General features: G+C 36.3%; 1 protein-coding gene across 1 annotated transcript in view; it reads left to right on the forward strand.

Moving 5' to 3' along the window:
- The window catches only part of cysu (Curly Su), a 207,826-nt gene that overhangs the window by 144,190 nt on the left and 47,775 nt on the right, over positions 1-15,861 (forward strand). The window contains exons 5-6 of the mRNA XM_069836400.1: positions 5,373-5,564; positions 7,909-8,105. Coding sequence (XP_069692501.1) covers positions 5,373-5,564; positions 7,909-8,105 — 389 coding nt within the window. The remainder of the gene's footprint in view (positions 1-5,372; positions 5,565-7,908; positions 8,106-15,861) is intronic.

A 15,861-nucleotide genomic window follows, 5' to 3' on the forward strand; every position in this document is an offset into this window, starting at 1 on the left:
AGAACAAACAGTATTTCGATATCTACTATGCGTTTGAGACATCTCAAAGTTCATTTATACATTTACTTGAATTTATTGATTCATTTATTTAGCTATTTAAATATATTTATGTATTTATTTAAATTTGTTATTTTATTTATTTACATTTATTTATTCAGCCATTCGTTTATTCACTTATTCATTCATTTTAGTTAACGCCTATAATATGGCTTTTGATTCTTCCAGCATGGTTTTGTAGGTTTCTAAAATGAATCTGAATACTTAGCATGTTTTCACTCCCGTTGTTAGCTATCGGTATACTAATTTAAACTTTAGGTATGAGCCGGTTACTTGTGTATAGCTAAGTTACTTAACACGATCTTTAAACTTTTTGCATGCAGTGATATAAAAAATTATCCTCAGCTGTTATCTATCTGATCTTACTCTCTTATATTACAACTGGAAATAGCGATACTGCCTACTGTACTGTTCAGCATCGTCTGTTTGCAGTCGTTTCTAGTTTTATGTTATCTGTGAATCTATAATCTGTAATGGATGGGTCGGTGCAGTTGTACCTTCTCTGTCGGCCAGTATTCTTCTTCTACTCGAAGAAAACTTTCACCACTGCCCGAACAACAAATGCAGCCAAAGTAAAATTATTTTCACTTTCCCTTCCTGCGACGTGGAATTAGCAAGTTCCATGGACGTTACTAAGTGCACCACACGACCTCTAACCCTTCTAGCGCAGTGAAATCGAGACAACGGGAATAGCTCGCGGACTACTTAAACGAACGACTTCGAGAATTGCTATTGTAAAATATGTAATATGCAGTCTGTGCATTATGGTGCCGAGGGCGACATTTATTAAGGGCGACTTAAATCTTTAGAAGGCTTTTACAAAAGAAAGTATCGTAGATTTACAACACGTAAGAGAGCTGTACATGTGGATGAGAGGACCCCGGTCAGTTCTCGTCCACTTCCGCCAGTTGTTAACATATCTAAGCTATTACGCTATCATAGGGACGACGAAGATTTCTGCCGTAAGTTGATGGATCAACAGGTCAGATTGTACCTTGTAAGTGACCGATTATTTGTATGTTAGAACTTCATGTTCGGTCTCAATGTTCAACTTACATCGTAACTGTTCGTTACGTGCAAAATGATTCAATAAATTAAGGAACTTATTTTAAAAATTGTGGTATATTTATCTCTCATTTAATGAAACTACAAATTAATATTCTATTTCTGCAACTACTGAGTTTTCCATTAAAATCAATGTCTTTGAAAAAGGCGGTTCTATACTTTTAACTGACACTCAAATTATTTCGATTTGCTATAAATATACAGGATGATTCAAAAGGTTGTGCACAACCTTAAGGAACTTATAGAAAGGATGAAATACAACAACTTTCGAATAGGAACTTATGGTCTAGGAAATAATTCTCACTTAGTGCACGCTTAGGAGTGTCAGGAATTGCATTGCAGATGTAAGCTTACTTTGCAATGAGGCACTTGATTCGATACACTATGAAATGATGAAGACGTTCCTCTGCCACCTCGTTTGAGAGGGATGAGGTACAAGGTCTTCATACGAGACGTTCTTCCAGAACTATTAGAGAATGTACCACTTATCGCGTGTCGCCAGATGTGGATGCAACTAGACGGAGCACCTACACACTTTTCTCTTCAAGTATGTTGCATACTAAATGACACATATCCCGGGCGTTGGATCGGAAGGGAAGGTCCAATTGATTGGCCACCCCGCTCCCCTGATCTGACGCCTCTTTATTTCTTCTTCTGGGAGGATATCAAAAGCCTCGTGTACAAGGCACCAACTCCCGATCAAGAAACACTTCTCGCCAGGATAGCTACTTGCAGTATTTGATGAGGTTCGTGAAATGCGTGATGTACTTGATAGAGCGAGCCAGAATTTCCTACGACAATGTTATGTCTGTATTTAATGTGGTGATCGCCAATGTGAATGACTTGTGTAAAAAAAAAAGTGTTGAGTAATCATAATCTTGCTTAACTAAAATGTGCGATTGTGCATTATGTAGTTCCTGACATTCCAGGCTTGCACTCACCCAGGTTTACTCTCTGTATTTCGATTCCTCTATAAGCTATACTCCATTTTATTTCAAGGAGTGCAGTTCGGTGGCTCTTTGAATACCCACTTACAGATTTATGACTTCCTACACAAACACCTCTGACAATTCCATCCTGTCCCCTCGTCCCAACATTGCACAGTTGCCACAATCCTGATAACCCTCGAAATGAGACAGTGACTCTGAAGGGATTCTTGGAATTCGGAAAAGGTGCGGCAACTCTGCCTCCACGTGGATTTGACAGTAACCTGTCAATACTTCTGAACGAGGGATGTGACTGGTTACTAACAGAAGAAGACAATATTTCCGTCACAGTAAGGGACAACCAATTAGTAGGGGGCAATAGAAGGTCTGTCGGCAAAGGGAAATTCCTTTCTTTGAAACTGCACTCCATGAAATAAAATGGAGTATAATTAAGTTTTCGCGCAACTTTTTTAATCATCCTGTATAAGACGTAAAAAACGTTACGAAGGTTGAATTTTCCTTCATCTTTCATTGAAGAGAGAAAAAGAGAAGACACCCTATTCTTTGAGGCAGTTAGTAGATTAACTTCTCCACTACAAAGATAGACTTCACTTCGTGCTATGCATTTCACCACTATGAGCGAGTTTCTCGATAACTCATTGGTTATCAATCAAAGTTGCTGCTTCCGTAATTTTACTGCTAGGTTTCTCGAAAGTTTAGTTAGTTTGTTAATGAACTGAGTAGGCCTAAATAGTGAAATAACGAAACTTTACACTGATTTAGGCATCTCAAGCGGAATATTAACAAATTAGATCTAACAATCATTTTAGAGCACCTTACGGCACTAACAAATTCTATGAACAGCTTTCAATTTTCATGAAACGTAAATATTAATCACGTTTTCCTTTCTCTTAAAAGAACAAAATAGGCATTTGCGCTAAAATCCTATATCTGGTGATAAGATATCCAGTATCTTTGTTACTAAACCCGCGACTGCAACTTTATTCAGGCGAAAACGTTCCTGGAACTCTTCTTCGTTATATTTTGTAAATAAATCAACCCGATTTCTCTACACTTTTGGTCTATTAATATTGTATACAATATCGAATACTTCATTTGAATACGATAAACTTATTTTGAAGACTTATAATATTGCTATACTTCAATAATCACCATAGTTGCCGTCTATCGTATGTAAGCCCCTAAATATTTCTAATCTAGTAGGCTTTGTTATTTCAATAAGAACGGCTAAAAATTGAAGGTCGATAGTTCTGCGCATGTAAGAAGAGTTACGGATTCTGTGGGACCTCCCCCCCCCCCAACATCGACGGGTTAAGTCAGTAAGTGATCATTAAGCCTACTGCACGTTCGAGGAACTTACAGACTCATTTTCTTTAATGAATACTTAAATATTATTCGAGACTAGCCACCCACCCAAACCCAAGTCTGATCGGGAATGATCGCGTCATAAGATGTAGGCCCTATTCACTTTTCCATTTCTGAAAGCAACCTAAAATACATCTCGTCTCAGCTGACTGCGGTGAGCACACCTTGACATGAGGAACCGCACAACGAACATGACCGAATTGTGACGCGCTTAAGATGTCAGGGAGAAGGACGCGCCTGCACAGAATTCCCTGATACATTTACAAGCCTAATTGAGGTTAACGTGTAGTAGATGCAATGTCAGACCACTACTGCTAGGTTCTGAGGTCATAAATCTTCATCCAGTGTGCATTAAATAATTTATGTTTACGAAATCTGAAACTTATTAAAGAGCTCTAAGTAAAAAATATTCCGGTCAATATATCTGCCCAAAGGGAGATGCCAATGAAAGTGCAGTAATAGGCTATAATGCTAAAAATATTATAAGTTCATTAGTTTGTGCCACTGCATTATGATGCACATAACATATGAAGCAAGTAAGCTATGGCGATTTTCATGAAAATTTAGCAAGTACTTTGGGTAAGAGTGGCTTAAATGATTTTAGTGATTTTTTTTATATGTTTACTCTTGTGCCATTTTTACAAAACCCAATGAAGATAAGTAAATGAAACTTCGTACACGCTTGCTTCATACACATTCATTTCATTCATTCATAGTGTTCTGTCCAAGGGCAGGTCTTCACTGCAAACCCAGCATTCTCCAATCTTTCCTATTTTCTGTCTTCCTCTTAGTCTCCGCATATGATCCACATATGAGCCGTTCAGAGCAAAAGTGGTGTAAGTCAAAATTGGGTAATGAGGTTTAAAGTAAAAATTCTGTAAAATACAGCGCAAAGTAGCAATTAATATGGCCTTCTTGCTATCTACTGACTACTAATAGTTTTAATAGACTGAATATTAATTGCTACTTTGCGCTGTATTTTACAGAATGTTCACTTTAACCCTCATTACCCATTTTTGACTTACACCACTTCTGCTCTGAACGGCTTATATCTTAATGTCGTCTATCATCTGATATCTTCTTCTGCCCCGAACTTTATCCTCGTTCACTATTCCTTCCAGTGCAACCTTCAGAAGGCAGTTCTTGTCAACCAGTGACCCAATTCCTTTTCCTCTTTCTGATCAGTTTCAGTATCATACTTTCTTCATATATGTGGTCATGTAATTGTTCGTCAAGATTTTTTCTGTAACACTTTGGTCAGCTTATATGATTTTTTAATTAATTTTCCAACATTTATTTTTATCTGCAACAATAAATTTTGCGTTGATCGAAAAATATAAGTACCGGCTATGAGGATTTCTCTGGTATTTCAACAAAGTTAAGCAAGTGTACAAAATATCGGGAAAATCCATCAGTTTGCGAGTTAGGGCTCCATTTTGCTTTATTTTACTTTCGGAAAATACAGCTTATTAAATTCAGGATTATAAAGAAGGGTAAGGTGGTACGATGCATTTAATAATTATTTTGGGGCACTTCCTGATGGAATTTCGAAATAAAATTTTGGCAACATAATCTTTAAACATAAGCGGACAAAATACAAATAAGATTAAAAAATCTAATTCTTTATAATTTTCACTGGCGTCCTCCCTAAAACATGCACGTGCCATTATAATTACCCTACAAGGTTCCACAGTCTAAGACAGGGCTGGGCGTCGAGAGCGGATCTAGACTCTAAACGGGGACGCTCAATATTCATCCGTCACTAAATCAACGCTGCGCGGTGTTCGGCGGGGAACAAAGGGGACGAAGAGAAATCATATGGCTCCCCATGAGAGAGTAGAATCTGCTCTTGCTGCCCAGCTCTGGTCTAAGAAGTGCAGACGAAACATCACAATTATTTCACCTCCACCTTTCCTCATATCTCTTCTTGCATTTCAGGTACGGCCTGAGTTACGAGGACATCGAGAAGGGGATGCCGCTCATCGAAACGTCCAAGACGCTCATCAGGGAGGTGTGCCCGCCCTTCCTGGCCAACGTGGAGTGCCGCCCCGGCAAGTACCGGCGCTACGACGGCCTGTGCTCCAACCTGCAGCACCCCACTTGGGGCGCCACCATGACGCCCTTCACCAGGTCCGACACAAATCATGGCATTTATATATTATTCTTAGGTTTGCACTTTTATACATACTCACAACAAAAACAATTCTGTGGTCAGATTATACACAATCTAACTGCCGATATAACATAACAGAAAAAAAAAAAAAGACTCCCGGCCATTCTGCCGAATGGCATAATTTTGTTATCGTAATTTCCGAAATGCAAATTTTAATCCACACGGACGTAATTCTGAAAGCCAAATTTCGGAAAGGGACATTTCCTGAATGCTAATTTATCCGAATGTTTTTCCGGGTTGTTTTACAGAGGTGTAACCGACTTAGTTTTCGGCTTTCACTTGATCTGTTTACAATATTTCTTTTATTGGAATTTTGCAAATCTGTTATACTTTCTTCAAACAAGGAATGGCCGTAGCCTAAGGGATAATGTTCTGGCCGAATATTGTCCTCTTTGTGCGTCCCGTGGCCTTATAACTACTGCTAACTATTTTCGGAAATGTGTATTTGAATGAATAGAACCGAAAATGTATATTTAGGGGAAAATAGTCGAATTGACTTAGGAAAAATGAATTCGGAAAAACGATCGTTCGGAAAAAAAATCCTTTCGGAATTTTGGATTCGGAAAATTGGAAGGAAATGAGAAAAAGATAATTTCACTGTAAACGAAAATACGTAATATTAAAATTCGATTCTTAAAAATGACTTCCAAGTTATTTTTCCAATTCAATTTTACAACTAACCAACACATTTCATCGCGAATAGAAAAGTCGTTTCTTTTTCTCAGAACTTTGAATTTACTTGTGAGAAATATCATCAAAACGATGGATATGAACATTTATAAATATCATTTACTTTTTAATAATTCTCTTTACTTGTACATTTTAGTAAAAATGGCATTGGAGTCCCAAAAATTTCTGTCTATACTTCCTAGGCCTGATGGCCTTAACTATTAATAAATAATTAAATAAATAAATAAATAAATAATTTAATAATTTAAAAATTATTAAATAAATAAATAATTAAATAAATAAATAATTAAATAGATAAATAACTAAATAAATAAATAAGTAAATAATTAAATAATTAAGTAAATATTTAAATAATTAAGTAAATCATTAAGTAAATAAATAAATAAGTAAATAATTAAATAAATAAATAAATAAATAAATAATTAAATAAATAAGTAAATAATTAAATAAATAATTAAATAAATAACTAAATAAATAAATATGTAAATAATTAAATAATTAAGTAAATATATAAATAAGTAAATAATTAAGTAAATAAATAATTAAATATTTAAATAAATAAGTAAATAATTCAATAATTAAGTAATTAAGTAAATAAGTATATAATTAAATAAATAAATAAGTAATTAAATAAATAAATAAATAAATAAGTAAATAAATAAATAATTAAGTAAATAAATTAATAATTAAATAAATAAATAAATAAATAATGAAATAAGTAAATAAATAATTAAATAAAAATAAGTAATTAAATAAATAAATAAATAAATAATTAAATATATATATATATATAATTAAATAAATAAATAAATAAAATAAATAATTAAATAGATAATTAAATAAATAAGTAATTATTTAAATAAATAATTAAATAAATAAATAATTAAATAAATAATTAAATAAGTAAATAATTAAGTAAATAATTAAATAAATAAATGATCAAATAAATAAATAATTAATTAATTAAGTAAATAAATAATTAAGTAAATAATTAATTAATTAAGTAAATAAATATGTAAATAAATTAAATAAATAATTAATTAAATAAATAATTAAATAAAAAATAAATAATTAATTACATAAATAAATAAATAATTAAATAAATAATTAAATGAATAAATAATTAATTTAATTGATTAATAAAATAAATGGAAAAATAAATATATAATTAAATAAATAAATGAGCTGTTGGTCCGACTACATCACGCCTTTAAAAATCCATGACAACAACAAAGTCTAAATATCCGCTAATACGTGGAATATAGTGTTAAAGTGCACAACATAACGCTTGTCCTTGTAAGAATAGTGTTACATTGCCGCTTTTAAAAAGCACGACGGTGATTCCTAAGCCCATTTTTACATTTTTCATTAAAAACGTACACGGCTACAATAATTTTTTAAAACTTAAAAGGGCTATTCCATAATTTAAAAAGGCTAAATTGTTTTATAGGACCCTACAAATCCGGGCCCTGTTATAAGTTATAAATCTGTCTGTACTGTAGTGTAAGGTTCATGCCGTCAGTGATCCAGTTAAGAATCTGTCTCTACATAGTATGATGTAGCCATATCTGCTTATTCAAGTAAAGTAGGTACAGGATCGCTCTGCCGCAGGTTGGTGGGCCCGCTGTACGCGGATGGCATGACGGCGCCGCGGATCAGTGTGACTGGCAACCAACTGCCTCTGCCTCGCATCGTGTCCAGGACGGTGCACCCCGACGAGGGCTTCCACGATCACGCGGGCACCGTCATGGTGGTGGCCTGGGGCCAGTTCATGGACCACGACTACACGCTCACCGCTACGCCTCTTGGTGAGTCATATCACATCGGAGCCCGTCAGTAACAAAGTCATCACACTTTCAGAATTCCTAAATATAGTGCATACATTTTATCTTTCCACGTTCCTCGAGGATGTAGAGCGGAAGCGACAGTCCACAGCGCAACTCCACACCTAGCAGTAAGAAAATGCCATTATCCAAATCGATATAGGTGTGCACGATGTATATCATCTTCTGAGCCACGAATCAGCCACGTGTGGCGGTGTACTACTTAAGTAATGTATCGAGTCTGCAGGCAAGTGAAAACAAATTTGGCAACCAAAGCGAAGAACCATGACCCACTACTTCGCAATCAAAGTAAACAACTCTCTATACCTCCAATTCACAGAAAGCCCAAATACCGTACAGTCTTACAAAAAAATTTGTAGCACAGATACTCACTGGAGTCCCTGAAAGAAGGAGTGCGCATGATCAGAGACGTGCGACCTGGGTCACAAGAGAAGGACTAGTTGAGGTAATAAAATTAGTTTTGTTCCATTGTATGTCTGATCATGCGCACTGCCTCCTTTTTGGATTTATAAAGTATCTGTGTGACAAAACTTTCTTCCAAGACTGTACGCTTAATCAGAGGACAGACATACATACAATGGAGGCAATGGAAATCTCATCTCTTCACCTACGCTGCATGGTCTCTCTCGCTTCGCTTCTATATTTTAATTTCATTTAACGCTAACACGTAAACAAATATTGAAGTAAAGCATTTTAACGGACATTACTGCTAGCAATCTTCAATGACAGCCGGAATGTGTCCACTGAACTTACTACCTGCTCTCAAGCTACTCTATTCTTCCCGGTCTTTTAAAAGTAGCGTCACTTCGGCAGCAGATTCACTAACGGATCACGAATCCTATTCCATTTTTCACCATGAGTCTGAAAACTCGCCAAACTTGCTCCAGGAACCTATTAATTAATGGAATATGTCCTCCGAAAGAACATAGACTTGTAAATATTTTACTTAAATAATAGTCAACAGTAATCTCACTAGAGGTTTTCATTTATCTAGAGAAAATCAAAACTCGAGTGGGATTTAATTGACTATTACACGATTAGAAGAAAGTATATAAAGATTAGAAGTAACGAAGTACTCCAATACAATAAAATATTAATTGGCTTACGAAATTACAACTGCCTTCAAATGTATTATTCTACCATCTCAACATTACGCTAGATGGCAGTAGTGTTTTACGATTATGTTTTCTTGTTATCAGTTGTGCCAACTATGGAATCTTCACTGAACTCTGTGAACGGTTACTAGTCAAGAAGGCTTTGTTAATTAGGTTTCATTTTTATTAAAACATTTGCATTCCACTTCAATCATCCGGATCCCAGTAATCAACGTCACTTGACAGATGATTTTCAATAAATCTTAGTATTAAACAATCTCTGATACGTGACTATCCATAATATCACATAGCAGAAGCTATAACAAACATAACCTAAATAGTATAAACAAGTGTTAGAAAAGTTTTAATTAGGGATGATGAAATAAACAAGAAACGTTTTAATTAACGATGATGAAATAAAAAATGAATATGAATAATTTTAAAAGAAACAATTAGTGAAAGTACAATTTTCAAATTTGAATGTTTTAGTGGTTGGTGATTCAGTTGATGTTATATTGGACGTGTGCGTAAAAGAAGTGAACTCGTTGATGTACATGGTGTATCCCTCAACTTATTCAGGATTTCCGAATGGTGCTCTTCATATATGACCAGTGATCTTTATTAATTCTTGTTCTTGAATGCCAATGCGAGTCATATTTGAAAGTGCTGTGCATCGACTGGAGTGGTTTGTAATTTTCTGTTTTTTGACGTCCAGACCAGTGCAGTTTGAAATGTTGGCAAACAAAGAAACAAATGCTAGGGTAGTGATAAAAATAAACAAATGCTAGGGACGCGATAAAATTAAACAAATGTTAGGGACGCGATAAAATTGTGCGATAAGCAGCCATGATTGGTTGAAAGACGTCCTTTCGTACAGTTTTATTGGTCAAAAGTAGTGTGACGTAGTAAAAGTGTAATAGTCAGTATAATTAACTTCAATAAAATTTCCCTCTGGAACCCTACCATGTAGTCTACCCGCACTAAAGCTTGGTCTTGCATTTTCTGTTTAGTTCATTTATATGAGAAAAATGTCTAACAAGTAGGCTTGCTCGTCATACTCATGGCTTCGTGAAGCTCAGTTCCTGTTTTATCACGTGGCAGCTATCTTTATACGAAGAGAAGGGAAATGTGATCTGATTTCATTTCTCAGCATAAAGTTGAAAGAGGCGCGAAACAATGGCCGAATCTTACTTCAGGATCATCTCTAGGACTCTCTCTTCGAAGCCTCTCACTTTCCGGTCGTCGACGCCGTTTCTTCCGTGCCAACGCTAGCACTATCCATCCAGAATCATTTTCGCGAATATAACAGTCTGTAACTCCAAACATATTTTCTTCATTTGTTTTCCTGGGTAATTTTTTACAGAACAGGAAATAATTGGTTTTCATAGACTTGAATTCAATGTACACCCTTTGGCATCGGAAATGGCTGCTCTTGAATTTGTCTAAAGCGTGGAGACAGAATTGTTTCCACGCAACTTTAGACATGCGTTGTGATAGTTGGTAATATGTCACGCCGCTGCGCACGAGACTGCGTTACGGTCCGCTTGAATAGCGAGATTGTTACAAAAATGACATCTGAATACAGCAACGATAGGGATGAAAAATTGAAAGATTTGGCACGGAATTGTCCCATATCATACAATTTATCGAATAATAATTATAAAAACATCATATTGAAAGAGAATGTGTGACAGATGATTGGGGAAACCTAGTACGTTTACTGTAACTTAATATTTCGTTTGTTATTGCATATTTTCATAGGTTATGTTATGTTTTATTTAACGACGCTCGCAACTGCAGAGGTTATATCAGCGTCGCCGGATGTACCGGAACTTTGTCCCGCAGGAATTCTTTTACATGCCACTAAATCTACTGACATGAGCCTGTCGCATTTAAGCACACTTAAATTCCATCGACCTGGCCCGGGATCGAACCCGCAATCTTGGGCATAGAAGGCCAGCGCTATACCAACTCGCCAACCAGCTTTTTAATTTAGTACAAAAAAAATTTCCTCACGTAGTCAGAAATAGTGATCATTAATTTAAAATAAAATATATAGTATTAACATCAATTTGAATTATTGTCACACTGCTTTCCATTCACTTCTGTGTTAAATCAGACAGACCTTTTATGCGAGATCGTTCAATGACAACTCAACTCTTTGAAACTCTACAAGTTTATTTTAACATAATTAACATAAACACATTTCTTATACACAATAAAGTGTACTTATCGCCACTGTTAATACAGTAAATAACTAGATTAAAATAATAATACTGTAATTTAATGGCTAACATGGATAAAACAAAGGTAACAAAATGTTAATATTTAAAACATCGGTGTCGGAAATGAGAAATGCATTTAGGCGGCACAGATACATTATTATTATTATTATTATTATTATTATTATTATTATTATTATTATTATTATTATTACTACTACTACTTACTGGCTTTTAAAGAACCCGGAGGTTCATTGCCGCCCTCACATAAGCCCGCCATTGGTCCCTATCCTGAGCAATGTTAATCCAGACTCTACCATCATATCCCACCTCCCTCATATCCATTTTAATATTATCTTCCCGTCTACGTCTCGGCCTCCCCAAAGGTCTTTTTCCCTTCGGCGTCCCAACTAACACTCTATATGCATTTCTGGATTCACCCATGCGTGCTACATGCCCTGCCCATCTCAAACGTCTGGATTTAATGTTCCTATTTATGTCAGGTGAAGAATACAATGCGTGCAGTTCTGTGTTGTGTAACTTTCTCCATTCTCCTGTAACTTCATCCCTCTTGGCCCCAAATATTTTCCTAAGCACCTTATTCTCAAACACCCTTAACCTATGTTCCTCTCTCAAAGTGAGAGTCCAAGTTTCACAACCATACAGAACAACCGGTTAAATGTTATGTTTTATTTAACGACGCTTGCAACTGCAGAGGTTATATCAGCGTCGCCGGATGTGCCGGAATTTTGTCCCGCAGGAGTTCTTTTACATGCCAGTAAATCTACTGACATGAGCCTGTCGCATTTAAGCACACTTAAATGCCATCGACCTGGCCCGGGATCGAACCCGCAACCTTGGGCATAGAAGGCCAGCGCTATACCAACTCGCCAACCAGGGAGAGCAACCGGTAATATAACTGTTTTATAAATCCTAACTTTCAGATTTTTTGACAGCAGACTGGATGACAAAAGCTACTCAACCGAATAATAACAGGCATTTCCCATATTTATTCTGTGTTTAATTTCCTCCCGAGTATAATTTATATTTGTTACTGTTGCTGCCAGGTATTTGAACTTCTCCACCTCTTCAAAAGATAAATTTCCGATTTTTATATTTCCATTTCGTACAATATTCTCGTAACGAGACATAATCATATACTTTGTCTTTTAGGGATTTACTTCCAAACCTATCTCTTTTATTATTATTATTATTATTATTATTATTATTATTATTATTATTATTATTATTATTATTATTGTTGTTGTTGTTGTTATTATAATCATCATCATCATCAAATATTCAATAGTACAATTTTATCACGAGTAGTGTATATACCTGATGTAGCCTATGACTTATAGTTGTGCTCCATTAAAAGTTCAGAGCAGGCTGACTGAGCACACGAAGGGAAAGACACGGCGGTGTAATATAAGGCTAATGAAATGCGCTTTCATCTTTCATCATATCGCCACATTGAGGTGCGGACTCCAAGTCCTCGTGACCGTCCCAATTAGTAATTATCCTTCATTCGTCACGCTGTGGAGACACGACGTGAAAATAATTTCAGCCCCCGTTTGTGTCTAATTCTACTGGAATAAGGTTAAAATTCAGATCTGCTCTAGCATCGTCCAACTCAACATCGTTTAAAGGATATTCTAATCTTTGCTTAAAAAAGAAAAATACATTAATTTGAGAAGTCCACCGATGTGGAGTAACGGTTAGCATACCTACCGTGAAACGAGCAGGCCCGGGTTCAAATCCTGGTTGAGACATATTACGTGGTTGAGATTTTATCCGGAGTTTTCCCTCCACCGATTAAGATCAAATGCTGGGTAACTTTCGGCGCTGGACCCTGGACCATGGTTGAATATATAATAGGATGCGAAACTTACTGAGTTTCCCGTAACACATACTAGAGGCGCTGTTGTAGAAATTGATCTTGCTGCCACCTGTTGGGAGGAGGGGCGTTATTACATCTAGCAGCGCACCAAGTGGCGAAAAGAGTAACTAATTACTCCACGCATTTAGCAGCGCACCTGGTGACGAAAATGTTAAACTGTGCAGAAAGTATTCCCTCCCACCCTCATCGATATTCAAAACTAACCCAAATTAAAATAAAACATTTACATTTTTATTCCTCACAGCATCTTCTACTGAAAATTCTTACCGGAGCCAACAGGAAGATAAAAGAGACTATCTATTTTACACTACCCAATTAAAATATAACAGAGAGAGACAAAAAATAAAGCAAAAGGTTAGATAATTGGGATTGTATTCTTTGGGTATTTATTGTACAGCGCAATGGAAAAGTCTGCAAGAACTACTTAGATAGTTCAATTTATTATATTACTATTACTTTACAATACATTCAACAACACTATTTTTACAACATCACTGTTTAACATACACTGCTTATACACACACGTATCACTTTATGTTCACTTATTAGCAAGTTTCTGTCTGCCATCTTGTCTCTTCGAGCAATCTCGAACGGATAAATAGAGAACTCTGGGTAATGTACCCAACACGTAGTTCTATTGTTCACCCCCTACGACGTTGGGCACTGATCATCTTATTTCAGTCCCCCGCCGCCAGATGGTGCTGACCGCAGTTTCGCATCCTATTATATAGTTTATCCATTCCCTGGACTCGTTTCGCTGGCCTTATCACCTTCAGCTCATTCAGACTGTAGATAACCTTAGCAGTTGATAAAGCGTCCTCAAATAGCCAATTAGAAAATTGATAATGACTATTACTTTCCTAGAGTTTAAAAAGTGTTCGTGGATTGTGAACATAAATACAAGATTTTACAAATCCCCAAAGAAGGTAGTCACAGCGTCTCAAACACAAGACCTCGATGGCCAATTCTGGTCACCGTTACGTGAGTTGAGACAGGCAGGACAATTTTCTCGCAACAAATCAGATGTTTCGGGCGCCGTGTGACTGGTTGCACCACCCTCTTGAAATCACGTCATGTCTTCCGGACCCATACCGTCCAATTGAGGCCACAAAAATTCCATATCATGCTGGGGTAATGTCCACGATTTACTATTACGGCTTCATCTTGGAAAAAGTAAGACCCGATTACACCACCAGCACCAAATAGTGTCTCGCTGTGCATGCAACGGCTTCTTATGAATAATCACTCGAGAGTTCTCTGTGTCCCAAGTCATCCGTTCATCAGAATATAACCTCAAAATATCGATTTTGAATCTTGCGTACACTACTTTTAACACTTGAATATAAGTAATTAACTAGCGGACTTACTCGTGTTAATTATGTAAGTTTGTGCGGCTTACAGCTGTTTCGGTGCTTCATCACACCATCCTCAGAGCCTACTAGATCTCGGAGTCATCTCGACAACATTATAAGAAAGACAAAACAAAAACTTAACAAACACAAAAACACGCAAAACACAACTTAAACACAAGAACACAAGAAATACATCTCACTAACATATGAAAACAAAAGCACACATAAGATCGCATCTTCATTCAGAAAGCAGAAATACAACATAGCATACAGAACAGAAAACACACTACAAAGACATCTCAACACACAAAAAACACAAACAAATAAATACGACCACACAGGTATATACAAACTCACATGTAATAGTTGCGACAAGTTCTACATAGGACAGACAGGCAGATCATTCCAAACACGCTACAAAGAACACGTTAAAGCAATAACCAGAGGACACAATACATCTACATATGCCGATCATATAACCAATGCTAACCATACATACAATAACATAAATGCGGACATGGAAATCCTACACATACAACCCAAGAACCAAAAACTCAACACACTAGAACAATACGAAATATACAAATACACTAAAACACACCCCGATCAAATTCTCAACACACAGATCAATTTCAGTACACACACACACTATTTGACTCCACTTTTCAACACTTTTCCACAATCAAACGCACCTACATAACAGGCAGAGAAGTTCGAGATCTAGTAGGCTTTGAGGATGGTGTGATGAAGCACCGAAACAGCTGTAAGCAGCACAAACTTACATAATTAACACGAGTAAGTCCGCTAGTTAATCAATTACTCAAAATATCCATCCGTTTAGCACTTTACTGGCGATATCCTACAGTAAAGATAAGTTCCAGTTATGTGATATTTTACCGAGGCATATCTAATCTAATTATATTTTATTTAACGACGCTCGCAACTGCCGAGGTTATAACAGCGTTGCCGGTGTGCCGGAATTTTATCCCGCAGGAATTCTTTTACATGCCAATATATCTACTGACATGAACCTGTCACATTTAAGCACTCTTAAATGCCATCGACCTATGCCGGGATCGAACCCGCAACTTCGGACACAGAAGGGCAGCACTCTAACGATTGCACCACCCAGGTCGAATCGAAACATGTCTT

Source organism: Periplaneta americana, chromosome 9, assembly GCF_040183065.1.
Source record: "Periplaneta americana isolate PAMFEO1 chromosome 9, P.americana_PAMFEO1_priV1, whole genome shotgun sequence".
Classification (NCBI taxonomy): Eukaryota; Metazoa; Arthropoda; class Insecta; order Blattodea; family Blattidae; genus Periplaneta; species Periplaneta americana.